This window comes from Neolamprologus multifasciatus, chromosome 6 (assembly GCF_963576455.1).
Source record: "Neolamprologus multifasciatus chromosome 6, fNeoMul1.2, whole genome shotgun sequence".
Lineage (NCBI taxonomy): Eukaryota > Metazoa > Chordata > Actinopteri > Cichliformes > Cichlidae > Neolamprologus > Neolamprologus multifasciatus.
Genome location: NC_140444.1, coordinates 5,161,723 through 5,181,843, shown reverse-complemented (window position 1 = coordinate 5,181,843; position 20,121 = coordinate 5,161,723). Strand labels below are relative to the sequence as shown.

Here is a 20,121-nt window from a genome sequence, read left to right as displayed (position 1 = left end):
GCTTTTTTTTTTTTTTTTACTCAGGTACAGCTGTAAACAAAAACAAGAGCAGAAAACACTGTTTTGAGGTATACTAATTCCTCCACTCGGTAACCTATGATAAAGTAAGTAAATGATCCCTTTGCTGAAGTGCGAGCGCGCGTTTGTGTTTTCTCACACACGCTTGGATCTTGCATTTGTTTCCTACGTGCTGCACGCAGCACACCGGATTGGACTTTGTTCTTTCCAGGTCTGGTAGAGATGTGTGTTTAAGCAGTGTAAACACACGCGTGTACGCTCAGACGCAGTCAAAGCACAGCAGCGAGACAACAGCCGTCTACTACTGCATGACCTAGTTATGCACACGGGAAAATTAGACAGGGGATGGAAACGGCAGCCTTTCATCCAGCCACCATCCTGCTCGTGTCTCAACAGGTGATATTATAAAGGCCAGCTGATCAGTTGTTTGATGAGTCCACAGGGAAGCTGGTGCATATTGCCTCCTCTAAATAAATTGTAGAGAATGATCTGATCTGGTTTCTTGACCTTTATTTAGCCTAAAGGCCACGATAATATCGGTATATTTGTATTTATAAAGACTTAAGAGCTGCTATTTGTACCCAAGACCTTTTATAGACCTCAGTCAGGCAGCTTTCTCCTGTTTTATCAGCTGGTCGTGGCTCTAACCTTCAAATCTCGCTAAAGCTTAATGATTTGTCTTGTGTTTGGGAGAGTTCAAAGACTGTAAAACACTGTATTGGATATTCCTAATGCACACTTTCCATCATGTGCCTTGGTTGTTTGGCCTTACTTTTGTAGCCATTGTCTGTTTTTGTTATGCTCGAGTTTATAATTGTCACAAAAACAATTCACTTTGTTGGTTTGGTGAAATAAAGTTTAAATAAATGAAAAGGTCGAGTTTAAGTAGAAGAGCAAGTGGAGCTTGGATGTAAGAGACTCCATTCCCCACACACACACACACACACACACCATTCAGCATGTCCTCTGGTCAACACATACTCCTTCAAACCGATGCAGCCAGTGAGATTCTGGTGTCACTGCCAAGTAGCCATCAGGGCCCCTCCACTCGCTGCCACAGTGATCTGTTACCATAGCAGCCTCTCTCTCTCGCCGTAGTCCATGCTCGCTCTCCCCCTCTCGCTCTCGCTCTCCGTCTTCCCCCCCTCAGCTCAGAGGCACCACTGTAGAGAGCAAAAACTGGTGAAAGCGAGAGGGGAGAGAAAGCTGTCGTTCCTGCTACGAGAGCATCCATAAATCTGCGCGCGCGTGCACGTGCACCAGTCTGCCCTCACGACAGGCTCTGGCGGCGGCAGAAGCCGACTGGGTTTTGACACAGCCAATCGTACTCTCGCCTTCTGTGGCACATCGCCCGGCCGAGCCAATCAGAGAAGATCGCGTGTAGCGCACGCAGATACACACATAGGGCGCACTCGGGTACAGACAAACACTGACACTACATACTTTGTTTTTGGGCTGCAGATGTCATCCTCAACACGAAACATAGGTGGAAACTTGCCACCTGTGTCTTTGATCTTTCTCAATCTGTCCTTACGTGTCAGTGTCTTTCTTTTCTCCTCACTTGCTCTCCTTCTTCCACTGCATCCCTGTCTTTCGTTTCTCGCCTCCTCTCTGCTTCTCACTCGGCCTGTTTGATGTTGCCCATTTGCCTCGCTCGCTCTTTTGTTGTCGGGTCCACAGAGGACAGGTGTTGGACACAATCTGTCCCTATCTTACGCTCTTTCTCCTGCACATATACACACTGAAGCCTGGACACACACACACGCACACAGCTGTCAGGCCCCTCCTGGTGACCATCTGGCCACGAAGCCAAGAGTCCCCCCCCCTTCGCTCTTTCTTTCACTTCTCTTTTTTGCTCTTGCACTAATCTTTTTCATATAGCTGCAGGCTGGACTCCTATTGGATTTGCTCCCCCGTGTAGCATGATAATAACAATGTAATAGACAATGACAGTCCACCTTACAAGGTGACCAACAGATCAGAGAAATTAGCAGCCGCAGGCAGAAATGTAACAACAGAAATGTCCGTCTCAAACTGAGTCTCTGTCAATATGGACTTCAAGTGTGATATTTCTGCTTCCCTACATTAAGACAGCTGCACGGTGCACAGAGTAGTGAACCCCGGTCAGATTGTATATTTGTGTATTTCTTCATTACAGATGGAGACAGAAGTATTGGTCCAAGTCTCCTGTCTTGAGAAACTTTGTGCAGGCTTTCATCAACAGCAACACTGACAGCTGACAGTTTTTAGGCTTTTATTCTAGACTGACTAATAAGCCAGTTTGGTGACCAGATGAGAGTACAAGCAGGTTTTACTGCCAATAAAGATCACAAAAGTAATTTGGACAAACTCTGTGTTACAGTTACACTTTATCAACACACCTGAATCAAATGATTAGCTCATTACCAGACATGTTGAGGAGGTCATTTGGCATTTTAAATCAGCTGTGTTGGATCAAGGACACATGTAAAACCTGCAGGACCCTCGAGGCCTGGAGTTCGACACCTCTGGTCTAGATCAGAACTGGCTTCTTAATCTTAAATTACAGCCTAGACATTCAATAATCATTTTATGACCTTTTTCACCTAGCTAATGTTCTAGCTATATCTATGTATTAGCTTTTTTTTCGTAATACATGATAAAAACATTCATTAGAACATTTATATTTTACGGAGCCCTGCAGGGGACATGGGAGAAAAAAAAATTAAGACAGACTTTTGCGAGATCTCACAAAACTTTTGCGAGATCTAAACTAACTCGGGATCTCGAAAAACTTTTGCGAGATCTCGCAAAACTAACTTGGGATCTCGCAAAACTTTTGCGAGATCTCGCAAACGTTTTAGCCGCATTCTTCGGATGCTGGCTCGAAGCCGACCGGGAGGTCGAGGCACGATGTGCCGGGAAAGCGGTGGTCCTCCCGGCTGTAGTAGGTCTCGACCTCCCGTTAGCTTCGAGCTAACGGGAAGAATGCTAAAACTTTTACGAGATCTCGCAAAAGTTTTGCGAGATCCCGAGTTAGTTTTGCGAGATCTCGCAAAAGTTTTGCAAGATCCCGAGTTAGTTTTGCGAGATCCCGAGTTAGTTTTGCGAGATCTTGCAAAAGTTTTGCAAGATCTCGCAAAACTAACTCGGGATCTCGCAAAACTTTTGCGAGATCTCGCAAAACTTTTGCAAGATCTTGCAAAAGTCCGTCTTAATTTTTTTTTCTCCCATGTCCCCTGTGGGGCTCCGTAATATTTAATAAAACCCACTTTTTCCTTTTAATTTTTACACTGTGAAACAATGCAAACCACAGTTTCTCTATAGCTTTATGCACGAATCTACAGAAAGTTTCAAACCAAAGCAGGTTTTTGGTTTTTCTCTGTTTTGTTGAAATATGAGGCAGAGGAGTTAATTTTCACTCAGCCTGTATCTGGGTTGGAGTCAGAAGAGACTCAAAAATAATGTTGTGTGAAACTATGCTGTTTATACTAAACCTTCAAAATATCATTAAAACTGTTGCCACTATACCTCTTTGAGCTGGCAGCCCATATACTAGATCATAGGTGTCAAACTCTGGCCCGTGGGCCAAATTTGGCCCGCAGCCTAATTACATTTGGCCCGCAAAGCCATACCAAATTACTATTAGAGCTGGCCTACTGGTATTATACAGCTAATATATATATTGTTTAGTATTAAGCTTTGCTTGTTCCATATTCAGTTTTTCAGTAAAACGTGTTTGAGTCCATAAGAAAAGATTCATTCTTATATCTAGAGGAAGATTTTTTTTCAATAAATATTAATGTTAGCCCGCGACTTTGTTCCAGTTTTGAATTTTGGCCAACTGTGTATTTGAGTTTGACACCCCTGTACTAGAGTCTCCACAGCATGATCCTACAGTCAGACCACTTTCTGTGTGTCATGGCCCTCACACTCTCCTCGTGTTTTATGTCTAATCCCTGCGCTGTCCTGGGCTAAACATGGCCCAAAAGTCATGAGCTGGTCGGCATGGGTTACAGCCAGATGCGTCCCAAATGTCACCACACACCTAATATCTGGTCTTGGTAAAGTCAGCCTGTTGTTTCTGTGTTAAATCTACGCCGTAGGTACGTAATAGCAAACCCTTCTGAAACCCACCATCACCTGACGTGCACCTCTGTAGAAATGTAGCCCCCAACTTCTGTGATTGGATTGTTCTGCTTTCATCTTATGAATTTTGAATCCACTGGAAAAGAATGGATCATCTGTAAGAGCGAAGCTGTGCCGTAGCTAGTGTTTAGCTGTGACGTGTGTCGTCTGCATCACAGGCTTGACATGAACTCGGTGCAGAAGTATAAATAAAGCTCGAGTCAGTGCTGTCATCAACATTCATCTATCTAGGAATTTACTAGCTTTAAATTTAGCTAATTTGCTAAACTCTGATCAAAATCTGGTGCTGTAGTATATCCGCAGTCTTATTCTTTCAGTCTCTACTCAGAGCTCGTGAGCACAGGTCAGGGTTGGAACGTAGATCAACCTGTAATGTACGTGCAGCTCTCTCCTCGCCACAGCAGACAAGCGCCATCCTTCTCAGTGTCCCGCTCGACTAAGAACAAGACCTCGACATAAAAGCTGCTTGACTTGGGGCAGCAGCAGCTCATCCCTGACCTGCAGTGGTCAGTCTGCGCTTCTCTGGATGATCACAGACTTTACGATCCTCGATCTTCTGCTTCACACGCAGTTGACAACCAATCCAGTGCAAGCTGGAGGTCAATGTCTGATAAAGGGAAGAGAATTACATCATCTGCAAAAATGCTAAAGTTAAATACACACCGCAGGCAGTTAGAGCAAATTTGCCTCATGCTAGGCTCAGGGCATGCTGGCGTGTGACAGGAGGAGCAAACAGTTTCTAGCTTCCTGTCTGTGTTTCAGGAGCAAACGCCTTTTTCAAGTCCATTTTCCAGCGTAGCGGAGCGCGGTCACATCAGCAGGTGGGGGGTCATTCTCAGGAGGGTCGTTGCTTGTCGGATTAGGGATCACAGCCGTCTCAGATAGACCTGGTGACGTCTCCAACATCCAGATAACGAGGCTGGAAAGTATAATAGTTTTTTTTTTTATTAAAACTGCATATGCTGAATTCGGTGCTCTTGACATGAGTTTTTAAAAAGCAATAATCCAAACAGAAATGGAAAACGATGATGTAACGTCATTAGGAAAAGTAAGAAAACCCACCTGTGAGATACAATAAAAACTGTACCTCTGGGGTCTGCGTGGAGCCCGGCCGGTAGGATGAGAATTAAAGATGATATTTATAAAGGTAATTGTTCAACAGTTGGTGCTTATAAACTATAAACTGTAATTTCATGTGAGCAATCATCTCAACAGTTTTGTTTTTTGTTTTGTTTTTTTTAAATCGTCAGTGTCCCACTGAGCTGCACAACAATAATTTCATCATCACATGCAAAAAATATCTCCCTAATTATGCCGTTATGCTCTGTGTGTTTTGTCTGTTTCTTTCTCCTGTTCCTCCTCTGTTGTTCGTCGCTGCTGGTTGGACCCATGTTGTTGAGTAAGAGAGGAGAGGGGAGGAAGAAGGGAGGGGGACAGAGAGAGAGAGGGGGTGGATCTGTTGATTTACTAAAGACTCAAACACGACCAGTGTCCCCTCCCACACACCCACACTTCCTCCCTCTCCTCACCTCTCCTGTTCTCTCTCTCTCTCTCTCTCTCCCTCGCTCTCTGTGTCTCTCTGGGTCTCTCTCTCGGCCCCCACCCCCTCCTGGCGCGATGGTACAGCTCCAGAAACAGGAAGGAGCCGCAGCTCTATAAATAGAGAGGAGCAGCTCAGCCAGGAACCACACACACACACACACACACACACACACACACACACACACACACACACACACACACACACACACACACACAGTTTCCCCTCTCTTGTCCCCTCATTTTCTCTCTCTCTCTCTCTCAGTGTTGCTTCTCTGCTCTCACTCTTTGCCCTCTTTTTTTACTTACTTTATCTTGAAAATGTAAACACACACACACACACACACACACACACTTGTAGCGATGCACACAGTCCTTGACTTGGAAGATAATTAGTTGTGCACTCAATGCTAATGGTTTGTAAAAGTGTTTGTTAGCACACGTGACTCCTTAGCCTTCCTCATTTGTATTTTTACCCCCCTCCTCCTGTATGGGCTCAAAATTTGGTCATAAATATTTTGTACTTGTAAATCGGTTTTGTACTTGTAAATCAGGATTTGTATGTGTAAAAAAAAATTTGTGTGTGCGTAAAAAAGATTTGTATGTGTAAAAAAAATTTGTGTGTGCGTAAAAAAGATTTGTATGTGTAAAAAATATTTGTGTGTGCGTAAAAAAGATTTGTATGTGTAAAAAAAAAATTGTGTGTGCGTAAAAAAGATTTGTATGTGTAAAAAAGATTTGTGCGTGTGTAAAAAAGATTTGTGTGTGGACTTAGCCAAAAAAAACCCTGCAAGTTACAAGTACGAATTTTGACCCTATTTTTCTTCCTTTCATCTGATTGGTCAATGTCATGTCAATCACAAATGTAACAATCCAACCAGAGAACAGATGGGTTTGGCTGTCAGAGGGGTGCTTTTTTGAACTGCAGGTCCTTGAAGGGTAATACAGGTTGAAGCTGGAGGATCTCTATATAAATATCTGATAGCAGATAGGTCCCCTAACTTTCAGTTGCTGTTGAAAGGATAAAGTTGTGGTATATCAGTGGTTAGAAATACCATTATTACTTTAGGATTAGTTTAACACAAAGTCAGGGCTGACCCGGGACCATTGCTGTGAGTCACAGTGCGCAGCATAAAAGTCCTTTCACATCGGACGCAGGATGTGCTGCTAATGCTAACTGCTAACTAAAAGCAAAGGATCCAGAATTTGTTGCTGGCTGCTGAGCTCTGTGGGTTTTTGCAGCAGCTCTACCTGTACTAGATGCACCTGCTCCTTGTCTTTTCTATCTCTGACTTTATGTCCTCTACAAGAGTTTCTGTTTTTTTTGCTAGTTCTTCAAATGTTCAATAAAAACATCTATGCTAATTCATAACGAAGAAAGCTTTGTAATGAAGACTGTCATTTCCAAAACACTGCCCGCCCCCACCCCGCGGTCCGCAGCGCTGTTGAAAAGGCTGTGGAAGTCCCTATATTAAACACGTAGACCTGTGACACAAAAATCACCAAACTCGGACGACCACAGACTGTTTTCCTTCGTGGTGATGAAGGAAAACGCTGGGTTGGCATGTAAAAGGGCATTTATTCCCTTCAAAGACCTGCAGTTCAAAAAAAGCGCCCCTCCGACAGCCAAACCCATCTGTTCTCTGATTGGATTGTTACATTTGTGATTGACATGACATTGACCAATCAGATGAAAGGAAGAAAAATAGGGTCAAAATTCGTACTTGTAACTTGCAGGGTTTTTTTTGGCTAAGTCCACACACAAATCTTTTTTACGCACGCACAAATCTTTTTTACACATACAAATCTTTTTTACGCACACACAAATTTTTTTTACACATACAAATCTTTTTTACGCACACACAAATTTTTTTTACACATACAAATCTTTTTTACGCACACACAATTTTTTTTACACATACAAATCTTTTTTACACATACACAAATTAATTTTACACATACAAATCTTTTTTACACACACACAAATTTTTTTTACACATACAAATCCTGATTTACAAGTACAAAACCGATTTACAAGTACAAAATATTTATGACCACATTTTGAGCCCATACTCCTGTCACTGCTCTCTCACACTCACACATATCAGGGTCTCTGTTATTGAGTCAGTGGGGTTGGAGGTGGAGGAGGGAAGATGGGGAAGGAAAAAGTGATGGGTTTCTCTGGCCTCTAGGTTTTTATGTCAGGTCAGCAGGTTTGAAAGTGCTGATGACACATGTGCACGCACACACATACTCTCTTGTTTCTTTCTGCGCACGAACACAACATGCAACATGCTCAGTGACAAACACCTGCTATAAGCTACACCGCAGTTGTGTTTTTGGCGAGTGCACTTATTGTTGCGATCCTTATTTAAGATGTGAGAGTTTGTCCTGAAACGTGGCACGTTTGAGTTGGATACATTTGATTCCTCTTCTGTAGGGTGAAGACAACGCGAAAGAGCCTTAAATTTAAATTCTTTTTAACGGCCACAAGGGGGCGATAGCTGTGGTTTGCAAAAACACTTGCGGTCCTATAGAAGTCTATGGGGAAAAGGCCCTCTGCCCTGAAGTCTGTAAACACTTTCCTGATGATTTTATAGGCTCGGTCACACATTTCAGGTCACACTGAATAAAATATTAAGTCCATTTTGTAAATTCTGAGGGTTCCTGAGGGAACTGTTAGTCATTCTTCCACAGGTTCATCTCTGGAAACCTTGTGAGTTTTACTTCCTCAGACTCTCGTCGTTTAAAGGTTCCTTTTTAGTGATCTTGGTTCAAGCTGAATAACACACGAGTTAGTTTTATGTAGTTAGCAGAAGCCAAAATCATAGTTAGCCCAGCCCTAGGTAGTGCTCCTGTAACCATCCCTGAGCGCTTTGTACTGTGGTAGAGAACACCATCATAATGGTAGAGACCACTGCTGTCGGGGAGCACATTTGCCAGGCACTAGCACGTTTGTCCAGCAACAGGAAGTAAGTGGTTTTAAAGTTTTGGTTGATTCTTTTTAAATGTACAACTTCCAAAGGAAAGTTTTTCTTCAGTTCAAAGACTTTTGAGTTTCTGCACGAAACAGCAAAGGCTAGACTGACGTCGTTGCACACAATCTTGTTATTTTTTTCTAGCTGAAAAAGAGGAATTACATCTGTGAATGTGTGCAGAATATTGAATCTAGGGGTGGAAAAAGTGGATTGATTTAAAAAAAAATACTAAAAAGAAAAAAAAAGGTGTTTAGAGGATTAGAAGTGTGTGTGTGTCTGTGTGAGTGTGTGTGTGAGTGTATTGAAATCAGGGGTGTAGAGGTCCCCCGTGTACAGGAGGCAGACTGGCAGGCGCTTTCTCACACATACACCCTTTTCTGGGACGGCAGCCAAATGTTTCTTTTGTTTGTACCTTCCTCTTGTCACTTGGAGTTTTCTGTCCTTCACTCACACAGACGCTTTGTTTTTGTCCATTTAATGCTCCGATTTTTGGGATCTGGTCAGTAAAAAGCCAACGACCGTGTGTCTAAAAAGATTCACATATAAAACGAGTGTAAAGGATTAGAAGGTGAGAACCGTACAGGCCAGTGTTTCACACCCAAAACTTGACTTTTCCCCTGAATGTGAGAACAAATCAAAGTCGGTGGTTTGTTCCACACGTTTCCGGTCCATGTACACGTTTTGCATGTCAGCATGTGAGTGGTCGCAGTTTGAAACCAAACCCTTAAACTGCTCATTTAAGGACCAAAGTTTCCTTCTGGTTCCAGAACCAAGCTCAAGTCTCTTATTATCGACAGGTGCTTCCAGCCAAGCAAAGCAAAACATTCATGTTAAAGCTGTCCTGAAGGCTTTTGGTGTCTTGCTCAAGGACACTCCAGCAGGATGGATGCTTGCTGACGTGCGTTTGAACCAGTGTCATTGACTGGAAGGACACACTGTCACGTACTCCTGCCTGTTTTCACACGCTCCCGTTGTTTTCACTGAAATTCAACAGGAAGACTGCGTATCATAAAAGTTAACTCCACGTCTAAAATCCCTCCACATACAGATGGAGGGATTTTAGAAACTGGTGTCAACCTCTCAGTCTTGCCGCGACCCTCTTTTCACTTTGCCTCTGGTCACATATAGAAAATGCAAAGAGGGGGGATTGTGAGATATCACAGCAAACACTAACTTCTCCACGGCAGCTGCTCCCGGTTTCTTTTAAAAAGAGCCAGCCAGGAAACCATTGAAGTCATCTGTCACTTTTCTATAGAGGAGATGAGGATCAATAGAAGTGTAGCCGCGCTGCAGCTTGTGTGAAAAACTTAACATACATCTCACAAACAAGTGCGGTAACAAATGTTTTTTTCTCTCTGTACGCCTTTGTGTCTCCTTGACAATGTTCGTGGTGAAGTAATACCAACAAATACATTTAAATAAGTTTTTGCATGTAAATATTATGCGGAGAGAACAGTCTGTGTTTCTCCAGGTGTGTTTACCTTACATTATCATTGCAATATAGAACGTGAATAAAATCCACTATTTCAACAGAATAAGCATAAAACTGGGATATAGATAGTGACTTTACCCACTGGTTAGGACAGTTGGGCTATAAAGTCTACAATGATTTTTTTTTTCTAACTGGATGTGAAGAGGGGGTTGGATGAACCGCATGCTCATTGACTTGTGAGTGAACTAAGTAGCTCCTTAGATTGCCATGACCTGGATGACTGACAACCAGAGATGGGCAGTTAGTTACAAGTAACGCGTTACTGCGTTACTTGTAACGCGTTGCTTGCAATGCATTACTGTAATCCGATTACTTTTTTCAAGTAACGAGTAAAGTAAGGGATTACTATTGCAAAAACGGTAATTAGATTACTCTAACTTTCCCGTAGGAACGCTGCATTACTGCGTTACTAAAACCGTGATTTTTTTTTTGCGAGAATGTCTCATGACAGTGACGTAAGCAAGTGCCACGTTCGTGAAAACAGCTGTGTGCAGATCAACAATGGATAATATATCGAGTGCGGGAGAGAGTATGAGCATGCAGCTTTTAAAGCGTGGAAGTACTGACCTTACTTTAAGTTTGATTCCATAAAAAGTGACAAAAACATTAGTGTCCGCTGTGCGTGGGAAGAAAACTTCTTTTTACAGCGAAAAAACCCCTAAACTTCCGAGCAAGCACCGAGTAGCTACGACGTAATGGGAAATTCACAGAAAAACTCGCGGATTCTTCAACTGACCGCTGCAGCACACCTGCACCGGGGTAAACCTCCGCCTACTCCACTCCTGCTTTACAGGTGAAAATAGAGCAACAGGACCGCTAGTCTTTGATTTTATTTATTTTCTGCTGTGTTTTACTTGCATCTATTTGAAAGACTGAGTGTAAACACAAAAAAATATTTTATTTTATGTGCTGGAATGTGCAGAAAATAGGTTTAAATATTAAATAAATTTCTTCCAGTCAGAGAATGTTGCATATAATTAAATTTTGCTTGATGCATAAAGTTAAAAGATTAAAACTAATAAAACAAGTTTTAAAAAGGGACTTTTCCATTTGATTACATTTTGTATGATGGATTATGCAGAAAAAGTAGAATTGGGCTGAAAGATCTATCGCTTTATCACCTATTCAGGTTGTAAATCGTGTTTTTAAAAAGTAACTAAGTAACTAAGTAATTAATTACTTTTGAAAATAAGTAATCAGTAAAGTAACGGGATTACTTTTGGGGGGAAGTAATCAGTAATTAGTTACTGATTACTTTTTTCAAGTAACTTGACCAACGCTGCTGACAACCTTCACAGACAACCTTTGAGTGAAAACTGCACCTCAGCATTTTCTCCCACTAAAAACGCTACGTCCAGATGAACAGAATCAACTTTTGCAGATTTACTTACCTGGATGATTGAGGATGCATCAAGACCCTTTGAGTGAAAAGTTATTAGCCAGTGCTCATTCCTGGATAATCCTCCTTTCATTTATAGAGTAATTATTTTATTTACTGTCTTAAATCTAACAACTGAGCCAATAAAGTTTTAAACTGCTCACTGAGGTCACAGTGGAGCAGAGGGTTTTTTGGGACTTTTATGTTTTCAACCTTATTTTTTTGTAACTCGAGCAGTCGCCCCCTGCTGGTTATAAAAATAAGTGCAGATTTCACTCATTCTGGTTTTGGTTTTACATTTCAGACAAAGAATCTACATCCGTCTTTCATAGCGTCTATGTTTAGCCGTAGATGCTATGGAAACATCCACAGTAGGAGAACCACAGGAGTCGCCCCCTGCTGGCCGTTAAATAGAATGCAGGTTCAAGGCACTTTTGCACTGGCTTTGCGGTTCAGATCTAGAAGCTCCATCTTTTATTTTGTCTGTGGTAGGCACCCAGTTAGCATTTACAGAGTCAAATTTATACAACAAAACTGAGATTTTACTGGTGACTTATTATCTTGTCAATTAAATGGGAGAAAGAAATATCACACTATTCAGCTCGTCTAAAAGCCAGAAACACTAAAACTTGAAACTGCAATCAAAGCACAAAACAACAGGGAAGCTGTCATCAGTTTATCAGGAGAGGCTGACAAACAAGGTGCCAAATCAGATGAAGAGTAGCTTGGAACTTCAAAAGAGCACTGAATCTCTAAAATGGTCATTTCAAATTAAAACCCTGTTCAGTGTTCACTTGGAACTGTTCAGCTATTCTTTGGACGTCACCACTCACCCCATACAGGTTTGTGATGTGCTAGCTTTACATGGCAGAGTTAACAGTGAACCTCATTATAGTTTATTTTTTAAAGAGCTTCCATATGGACCATTTATACGGCTGTAGGCGTTTTTGGTTTTTTGTGTTCTATTCGTAAAGTTTTTGTTGTTAAATGGTGATAGAAAAATAGCTTTGAGGTGCAGTAGTGCCACCTCTTGGTTATAGTAGAAGTAAAGTAAAAACCAGTAAAAACAGGGGAAAATACGTGTATTTCAAAACAGCACTTTTTTAGTTGCAAGTATTCTGTTTATTGACTTTTCACGTATTAGGAAATCATGACCGTCCTTAATCTTATCCAGAAGCCACGAAGGTTTGTTGAACTGTGCTTAAAAAGTCTGATAGGTAGACGAAAGCAAGGCTGACAGTAAAGTAAGTTTATATTATCAAAAGAGGAATTAAGGACACATGTAATAAAGACTCTTCCAAGCAGGAGTGAATGCAGATCTACTTTGAAATTTTTGCACTGACCTTTGGTTTTTGTCGGCCGCAGAATGTTTGAAAACCGCCGTACAACAGCCTGTTAGACAGGTGATGGTTTGAAATTTGGTGTTTACAAGCCTTTAGCCCATCCGCCCATTATTACCACACCACACACACACACACGGACGCACACAAACACATTTCCTTATTAAAGACCTGTTTGATTTAATTGACTCATTTCACAGTCTAGTGGGCCAGACCAGGAACAACCACACTCTCACAAACACACTCAAAGCGTGGCACACACAGGTCCGCACCGGGGAAAACAAGTGAAATTTAAATTATGGCTGATACTTAAGCGTCTGTTTGTTTCAGTGGGTGCAGAAATGTAACTACTTGAACACACTCGATCCACAGGGTGTAATTCCTCTCTGCAGCCTCACTTTACAGAGCCTTCGTCTCTCCTCGCAGACAGGTGTGCAGGTGTACTCGCTTTTTGTATGTTAAATTGAAATCACTGATAATGATAACAATCAAACAATGATGGAGTCATGTGGGCGGATGGGCTCGCTAAATCTTCACCGCTGTGGTTTTAGCGTCAGTTTAAAAAAAAAAAATTAAAACTCTGCTGGTTCCTTTGTGCTGTGGACTCGGCTGCTGAGTTCATGGATCAGAGATACTGACAAGAAAATCATTAGGTGTGCTGGAGGTAGCTTTGAGTTGCTCAAATACTGTAATTTTTTACTATAAAATAATCTAAGTGCTAGCAAAAATAAAGGTTATTCTTTTACTTTCTGTCTAACCAGCCAAGTGTTAAATCAGCGTGCAGCTCGGTGTGTTTATGTCTCTGGGAGTTGGACTGTAAAGCGCCTCAGAAGCCTTAAAAAATCTCTTAAATGTGGCCTGCCATGTCATTTGCAACCAGAGTTGAATCAAAGTCCATCCTCTTGCCTAACCTTCAATACCACAACCAGCATCCTGGGGGGGGAAGTGAGAACCAGATTCTCGGTAGTTAGCGCTGGTCTCTTACAGCCCAAAATGTTCTGGCTGGGCATAAATAAATAAAGTGCTGGATAAACACATGACAAAACAAAGGGTCTGTTTCTATACACCTCATTGAGACCCATTCAGCCTACCAGAGCGGAATCTCAACTAGCATGTGGTTACATGTTATTCCTGCGAAGGACTGAGGCCCATTACAATGCTTTAATTAAACCCGCATTTATTCTAATGGCCAGCAGAGGGCGACCCGTGTGGTTGCCAAAAAAAGTCCGGTTGTATAGAAGTCTATGAGAAAATGACGCTGCTGCACACTTGATTTATGACCTCATTAAACATTTTCCTGATGGGTTTTTGGTCTCAGTTGCTTTTTCAACTCTTATTAAATACCGCAGGGTCTTCATTTTCTTATGTGTGGCCAGATTTATAGTGAAATATCCAGCAAGTCTTAGCTATTTCTGAGCCAGATTCAGATAAGTAGTGCCAGTGTGGACTGGGGTTTGGCATTAAAAAACACTACTGTCACTATTTACAAATGTAATGATCTACTAACGTTTGCAACATGCCATTTACTGCTATTTAATGATGTTTAACCCTGAAAACGTGTCTTAATTCATTTTGACATTGAAATAAACTGACTGTGCCTGTGTTTAGAAATCAGTGCAGCTTTTGTAAGTCACCTGTAAAACCGAGCACGCCTATGAGCACTATTTGCAGATTGTTATCACGCACTTAGTTTCCAGAACTAAGATGGCCAAAATGGTCAAGTTGAAGTTTACAAACCAGTGGGTGACGTCACGGGGAGTACGTCCATCTCTCGTGTGCAGGGACAGGTAAGAAAAGCGGGAGTGGAGGAAGAACTGACTTGCAAAGGAAGGTGCGATGAACAGCTTCGTGGCATTGATGAAATGTGTTGCAGTTATTTTTCACAGAAGATGCCACTGTTATATGTCTTTTGGTTAGGTGTATCTTCAGTGATGTCGTCGTAGTAGCAATAAGGTGTTCTCATGCGGTGGGAGTCTCATTTTAGAGACAAATGATTTCACGTTCTTTCCCCTTAGATTAAGAAATATGAAACTAGCTACCTCCGCATATAGTTTGTAATTTGAAATAAATACCCCGAACCGTCTCGACGCGGAGTCGTTCCTTTAATGCCGGGACTCGAATTTGATGCAACGCTTAAGTTTCCAAGAGAGCGAGCCAAAGAAAGGAAGGAGGGAAGAGAGAGAGGGGGAGAGGGAGGGAGGGAGAGAAGGCAGGGTGTCGGAGAGTGAGTAAGCGAGCGAGAGGAGGAGAAGGAAAAAGGAAGAAGACGAAGAAGACGGAGGACGCAGCGCACAAAGCACCAGAGCAGCAGGTTGCTATAACAACAGCACCTTAGTGGCTCCATCTCTGTCTCTCTTCTCTGCCTCCCTCTCCCTCTCTGATCACCCTCTCATCGTTTGCTCCCCGCTGTCATTTGGAGCGCTATGCCTTTCCATCAAGCCACCTATCTAGCCCCCCCTCCACACCTCTTTCTCTGCTTCACCCTTTCTCCTCCTCCTCTTTCTCCTCTTCTTCATCTTCATGTTCTGGTAGCTCCTCCGCTCAAAGGAGAAAGACCATCTGCCTGACAAATAAATCCCTTCTTCCTCCTCGCGAGCGTGCGCGTCTCTCTCTTTCACCTTTGTCTCTCCTCGCTTTTGTCGTTCTCCCTCTGTCTGTTGTGGGAGCAGGCAGAGGAGCAGTCAGCAGGTGTTTATGTCAAAGAATACACGGAGAGACGCAGGAGGCAAAACAAGCAGCGCTCTCCTCCTTTTTTTTCTCCCTCTCCTGTCTTTAGTCTTTTATATTTTTTTTTATTTTTTGAACTCCAATGCTCTTTTCTTCCCTCTAGCTCTCGCTAACCACTCCAGCTTGATTAAACTACTTCAAAAATCTTTGTCTATGAGTCTCGATGTCATCTCTCTTCTCGCGGCCTGGATTCTTTCTCTCACGCGTGCAAACGCTCCTCCGTTCCTCTCGATTCCGTCGGCTTCAAAGGTATTTCGTTGCTGTGATTGTCAGAAAGAAACGCTGCTCGGTTCAGTGTGATTCACAGGTTTAATTAGGTTGTTAATTGTGCTAAAATAAAAGAAATTTGCTACAGTTAATACATAAAGTATTTTGCACCAGCACCGGATCCTTTCACGCTCCCTCGGGCAGCAGCATGCTGACTCCCCGAGCAGGCAGGACCACAGTGCTTTGGTCTGGTCTCCTCTTTTTTTGTTTTCTTTGTTTCTTTCTCCAGATTCACGATCCTATTAAGAAGGTTAAATGTTTTTTTGTGTGTGTGGGTTTTTTTTAAGTGGGTGTGTATTTAAAACCTGTGCATGTGTGTGTGTGTGTGTGCGTGTGTGGGAGGGTGCAACAGTTCACACCACCTGGATAATTATGGGAGTTTTTATAGGTGGGCTTTGAAAGACGAGTCTGTTATTACCAACATGAGTCACTGGCATTTAGGGAAAGCCTGTAACACACACACACACTCAGACACACAAACACACACAGACAGAGGAGGCCTGAATTATTTAAACCCATTGATTGCAGGACCACACACACACACACACACACACACTGAAATCATGTCGTGACAGTGGAAACGCGTGTTTTCCTTTTTTCTTGTTCCTTAGTTGTTGTTTTAATGGCTAAGAGATCAACACACACACACAGACACACACACACACAGATGCATACACTGTAGTTTCTTTTTTGGTTGCCAATACTAATACTGTTTATCATGTCATGAAGATAATTATGCTGACTGTCAGTCAATGTGGAGAGCAGAAGAGGAACCTCCAGCACACACACACACAAACACTGCAACATGAAGCACACATCATCCTTTTTTTTGACTTTCTTGGTTTACTGGAGTGTGAATGTGTGTGTGTGTGTGTGTGTGTGTGTGTGTGTGTGTGTGTGTGTGTGTGTGTGTGTGTGTGTGTTTTCCTGCCAGCTTGAATGGGTCCACCTCCGGGTCAGAATACAATCTGAATATATTTTGTCTGTTGTTCCATCTGAATAACAAAGAGCTAAGTGCGCATTTGCACACATACACGTATCGGCGGTGCTTCCATTGTGTACGCGTGTGTGTCTGCGTGTGTGTTTGACTCTTTCACATGCGACAGTGGAGAGTGTGGATTTTACAAAATATTTTGCGGCGTCTGAGCTGAGGAGGCTGTTTGAAATGTAGATGTGCAGGCGACACGTACTGTATAAAAGACTTGTAAAAGGCTCCTATCCACGTGTGTTGGCGAGTCTTTGCATCTTTGTTCAAGCAGCTTTTCTACACATTGATAACAGCCACCATTAATGCAATATAAGATTACAGCTGTTTTCTATACAAACCATTATTAGGAATTGTTCTCTCAAATCAGGTGACACATAACAATCAAGACAGGAAGTGATTAGGTGTGATTTCGCAACCAGAGAATGCAGAAAGTCAATGATATTTAGCAACTTTAGCCAACAGCAGGTGAAATAAGCGCTGATGATGTGAAGTGAGGCAGGTTGGTCTCGATTTGAACTCTTCTCAAGTTCAAAGCTGATTCCAAATTCAAGAGAAGCAGACATCTCCAAAACAGTCTCGAACAGAGGTCAGAGGAAGAACAGGTACATTCGATTTGAGGGTGACCTGTCCCTTTACGATTGTAAAGATGGAAGTATTTATAGCATCCGGTCTTTGGACATGAAATTGAAAGTGAAGCCATGACTAAAAATGATAATCTTTTTGATTGAATCCTGCACTATTTCTAAGGTTCGTGTGGGAGCATCAAATTTGTACCCTGGGAACCTTTCATAAATGAGGTCCCCGCTTCCCATTCGTCATTTTAATAGCATCAGCTATTTTTCTGCCAACTTCATTAGGGTTTGAAATTAACAGGAGTTGGGGGTAAAACTGAGATTGAGAGTTTATTAAATTGCACAGAAATTGCACAGGAACCTAACTTGTTATTCTCTTTGCCTCTTTTTTTTTTCATGGCAATTTGATTCTTGCACATTTCTTAGCGTTTACTCGCGTCTGCGTTGTGCCCGCTTCTTTGTTTAATCTCGCACGGGCAGTGAATGCATTCAGCTTTGATTTAAACATGTGGCCATCATCTTTGTCGTTTCTTAACAACTCAATCTCGGGTGTTGTAGAAAATACATTCCTACTAAAATAGATCCACGTTCAGAGTGTTTTTTTTATCTTTGGGAAAGCAATGATAAAAGTATCACTGCTGCACTGAGCTGAAAGCCCTCTATCATCAGTCACACTCAGTTGTTAGCTAACTGTAAAACTCCCCCCTGCTGACAATTATACAGCAGAGTCTTCCCCGTCACCACTGCTCCGTAAGACTGTCGATTTTTAACTGTATCCACTTGAAAAGCTCATTTTTGCTTTTATATATAAAAAAAAGGCCAAACTGGTGGGATTTTTTAGATTTTCTGCCTCTTTCTTTGTCTCGGGTGTCTCCTGCCATTACTCGGGTTATGTCACATGCCTCCATACATCCTGTCCTCTCCCACACAGGTCTATGACAGTGATTACCTTAACTGCCAGCCAGTGTTTGTTAGCACCCCGTCGTTATCTTATGCTGTGAGACACGGAGCGGCGGAGGCTTCCTACAGTAAGATGTGGGGCCGATGTTAATAATGGGCCAAATACTCCAGATGTTCCTTTGACGTTTCTTTACCTCCTCGGAAAAACAAATGCTGGTATTGTTCATCAGGAACAACAATCAGGCTGCTAGGCTTATCTTGTCTTTCCTCCTGGTTTAGTTACTTTGTTTGGGATTAAAACTTTATTCAGGTTAGCTGTCATGAATGTTTTTACTGGCAGAGGGCTCTGATGTGTCTGAGATAGATCCGATTCTGCAGATCAGCAGGTTTATCGAACTAAAACTAGCTGTGCAAAAACAAAATAAAAATGCGACTTTTATAAAAAAAAAAGAGAATTAACTGATATTGTGTTCTTACAAAACTGAAAAAAAATAAACATATACAGTAGGGGTGCAACGATAGTCGTATCGATATTGAACCGTTTGATACAGTGCTTTCGGTTTGGTACGCATATGTATCAACAATACAAAATTTTTAATTTATTTGATCAACTTTTCTTCTGACGATGCTGTCTGTGTTGAGAGCTCAGTGGATCTGCGTTCGACTACTCCGCTTAGGCTGCACTGTCGAGCGCAGATTCACTGAGCGCAGCGCAAGCTAGCAAGACAGAAGCTAAGCTCGTTGCAACATGGCAAATTGAACCTCCCCCACCCTCATTCAGATCTGGCATTTGGAACTATTTTGGTTTTCATGTGAAGTATGACCCTGAAGGTAAGCGTGTCATGGACAAAAGTAAAACAGTATGTTGGATGTGCCACGCAATGCTCAATTACATGGGTGGGAACTAGTGCGTTAGCGCAGTTAGCTCGTTAACGTGTTGACGCCGTCCAGCCCCACGCACGGGGCGATCCGCGGTAGCTCGTTAACGGAGATTTGTCGTGCGACTTTTTTTTTTCTAAAAAGCGACTAGCGACAAATTTGGCGACTTTTTCTGGTGTTATTGGAGACTTATTTATGACGACTTTTTGACGTGAAAGAGCGTGTTGCTCTTACTCTTAACAAGCAGCGGTGCTGCCGTGGGCACCTCACAGATCAGCAGGTTTATCGAACTAAAACTAGCTGTGCAAAAACAAAATAAAAATGCGACTTTTATAAAAAAGAGAATTAACTGATATTGTGTTCTTACAAAACTGAAAAAAAAATAAACATATACAGTAGGGATGCAACAATAGTCTATTGATATTGAACCATTCGATACAGTGCTTTCGGTTCAGTACGCATATGTATCGAACAATACAACAGTTTTAATTTATTTGATCAATTTTTCTTCTGACTTTCTTCTGTCTGTGTTGAGAGCTCAGTGGATCTGCGTTCGACTACTCCGCCTAGGCTGCACTGTCGAGCGCAGATCCACTGAGCGCCGCGCAAGCTAGCAAGACAGAAGCTAAGCTCGTTGCAACATGGCAAATTGAACCTCCCCCACCCTCATTCAGATCTGGCATTTGGAACTATTTTGGTTTTCATGTGAATTATGACCCTGAAGGTAAGCGTGTCATGGACTAAAGTAAAACTGTATGTCGGATGTGCCAGCAATGCTCAATTACATGGGTGGGAACTAGTGCGTTAGCGCAGTTAGCTTGTTAACGTGTTGACGCTGTCCAGCCCTACGCATGGTGCGATCCGCGGTAGCTCGTTAACGGAGATTTTCCGTGTTGTGGCGTTAACATCATTTCA

At 42.3% G+C, this 20,121-nt stretch overlaps 1 protein-coding gene across 2 annotated transcripts in view; it reads left to right on the top strand.

Annotated features, from left to right (window-relative positions):
• The window catches only part of maml3 (mastermind-like transcriptional coactivator 3), a 153,881-nt gene that overhangs the window by 55,193 nt on the left and 78,567 nt on the right, over positions 1–20,121 (top strand). Inside the window, exon 1 of one of the 2 annotated variants that reach the window (XM_085163881.1) lies at positions 11,108–19,930. The exons of the other annotated variant lie outside the window; for it this stretch is intronic. Within the exon in view, the coding sequence (XP_085020007.1) occupies positions 19,919–19,930 (12 nt within the window). The 5' untranslated portion in view covers positions 11,108–19,918. Of the gene's footprint in view, positions 1–11,107; positions 19,931–20,121 lie in introns of those variants that run through there. 2 annotated transcript variants of the gene reach the window in all.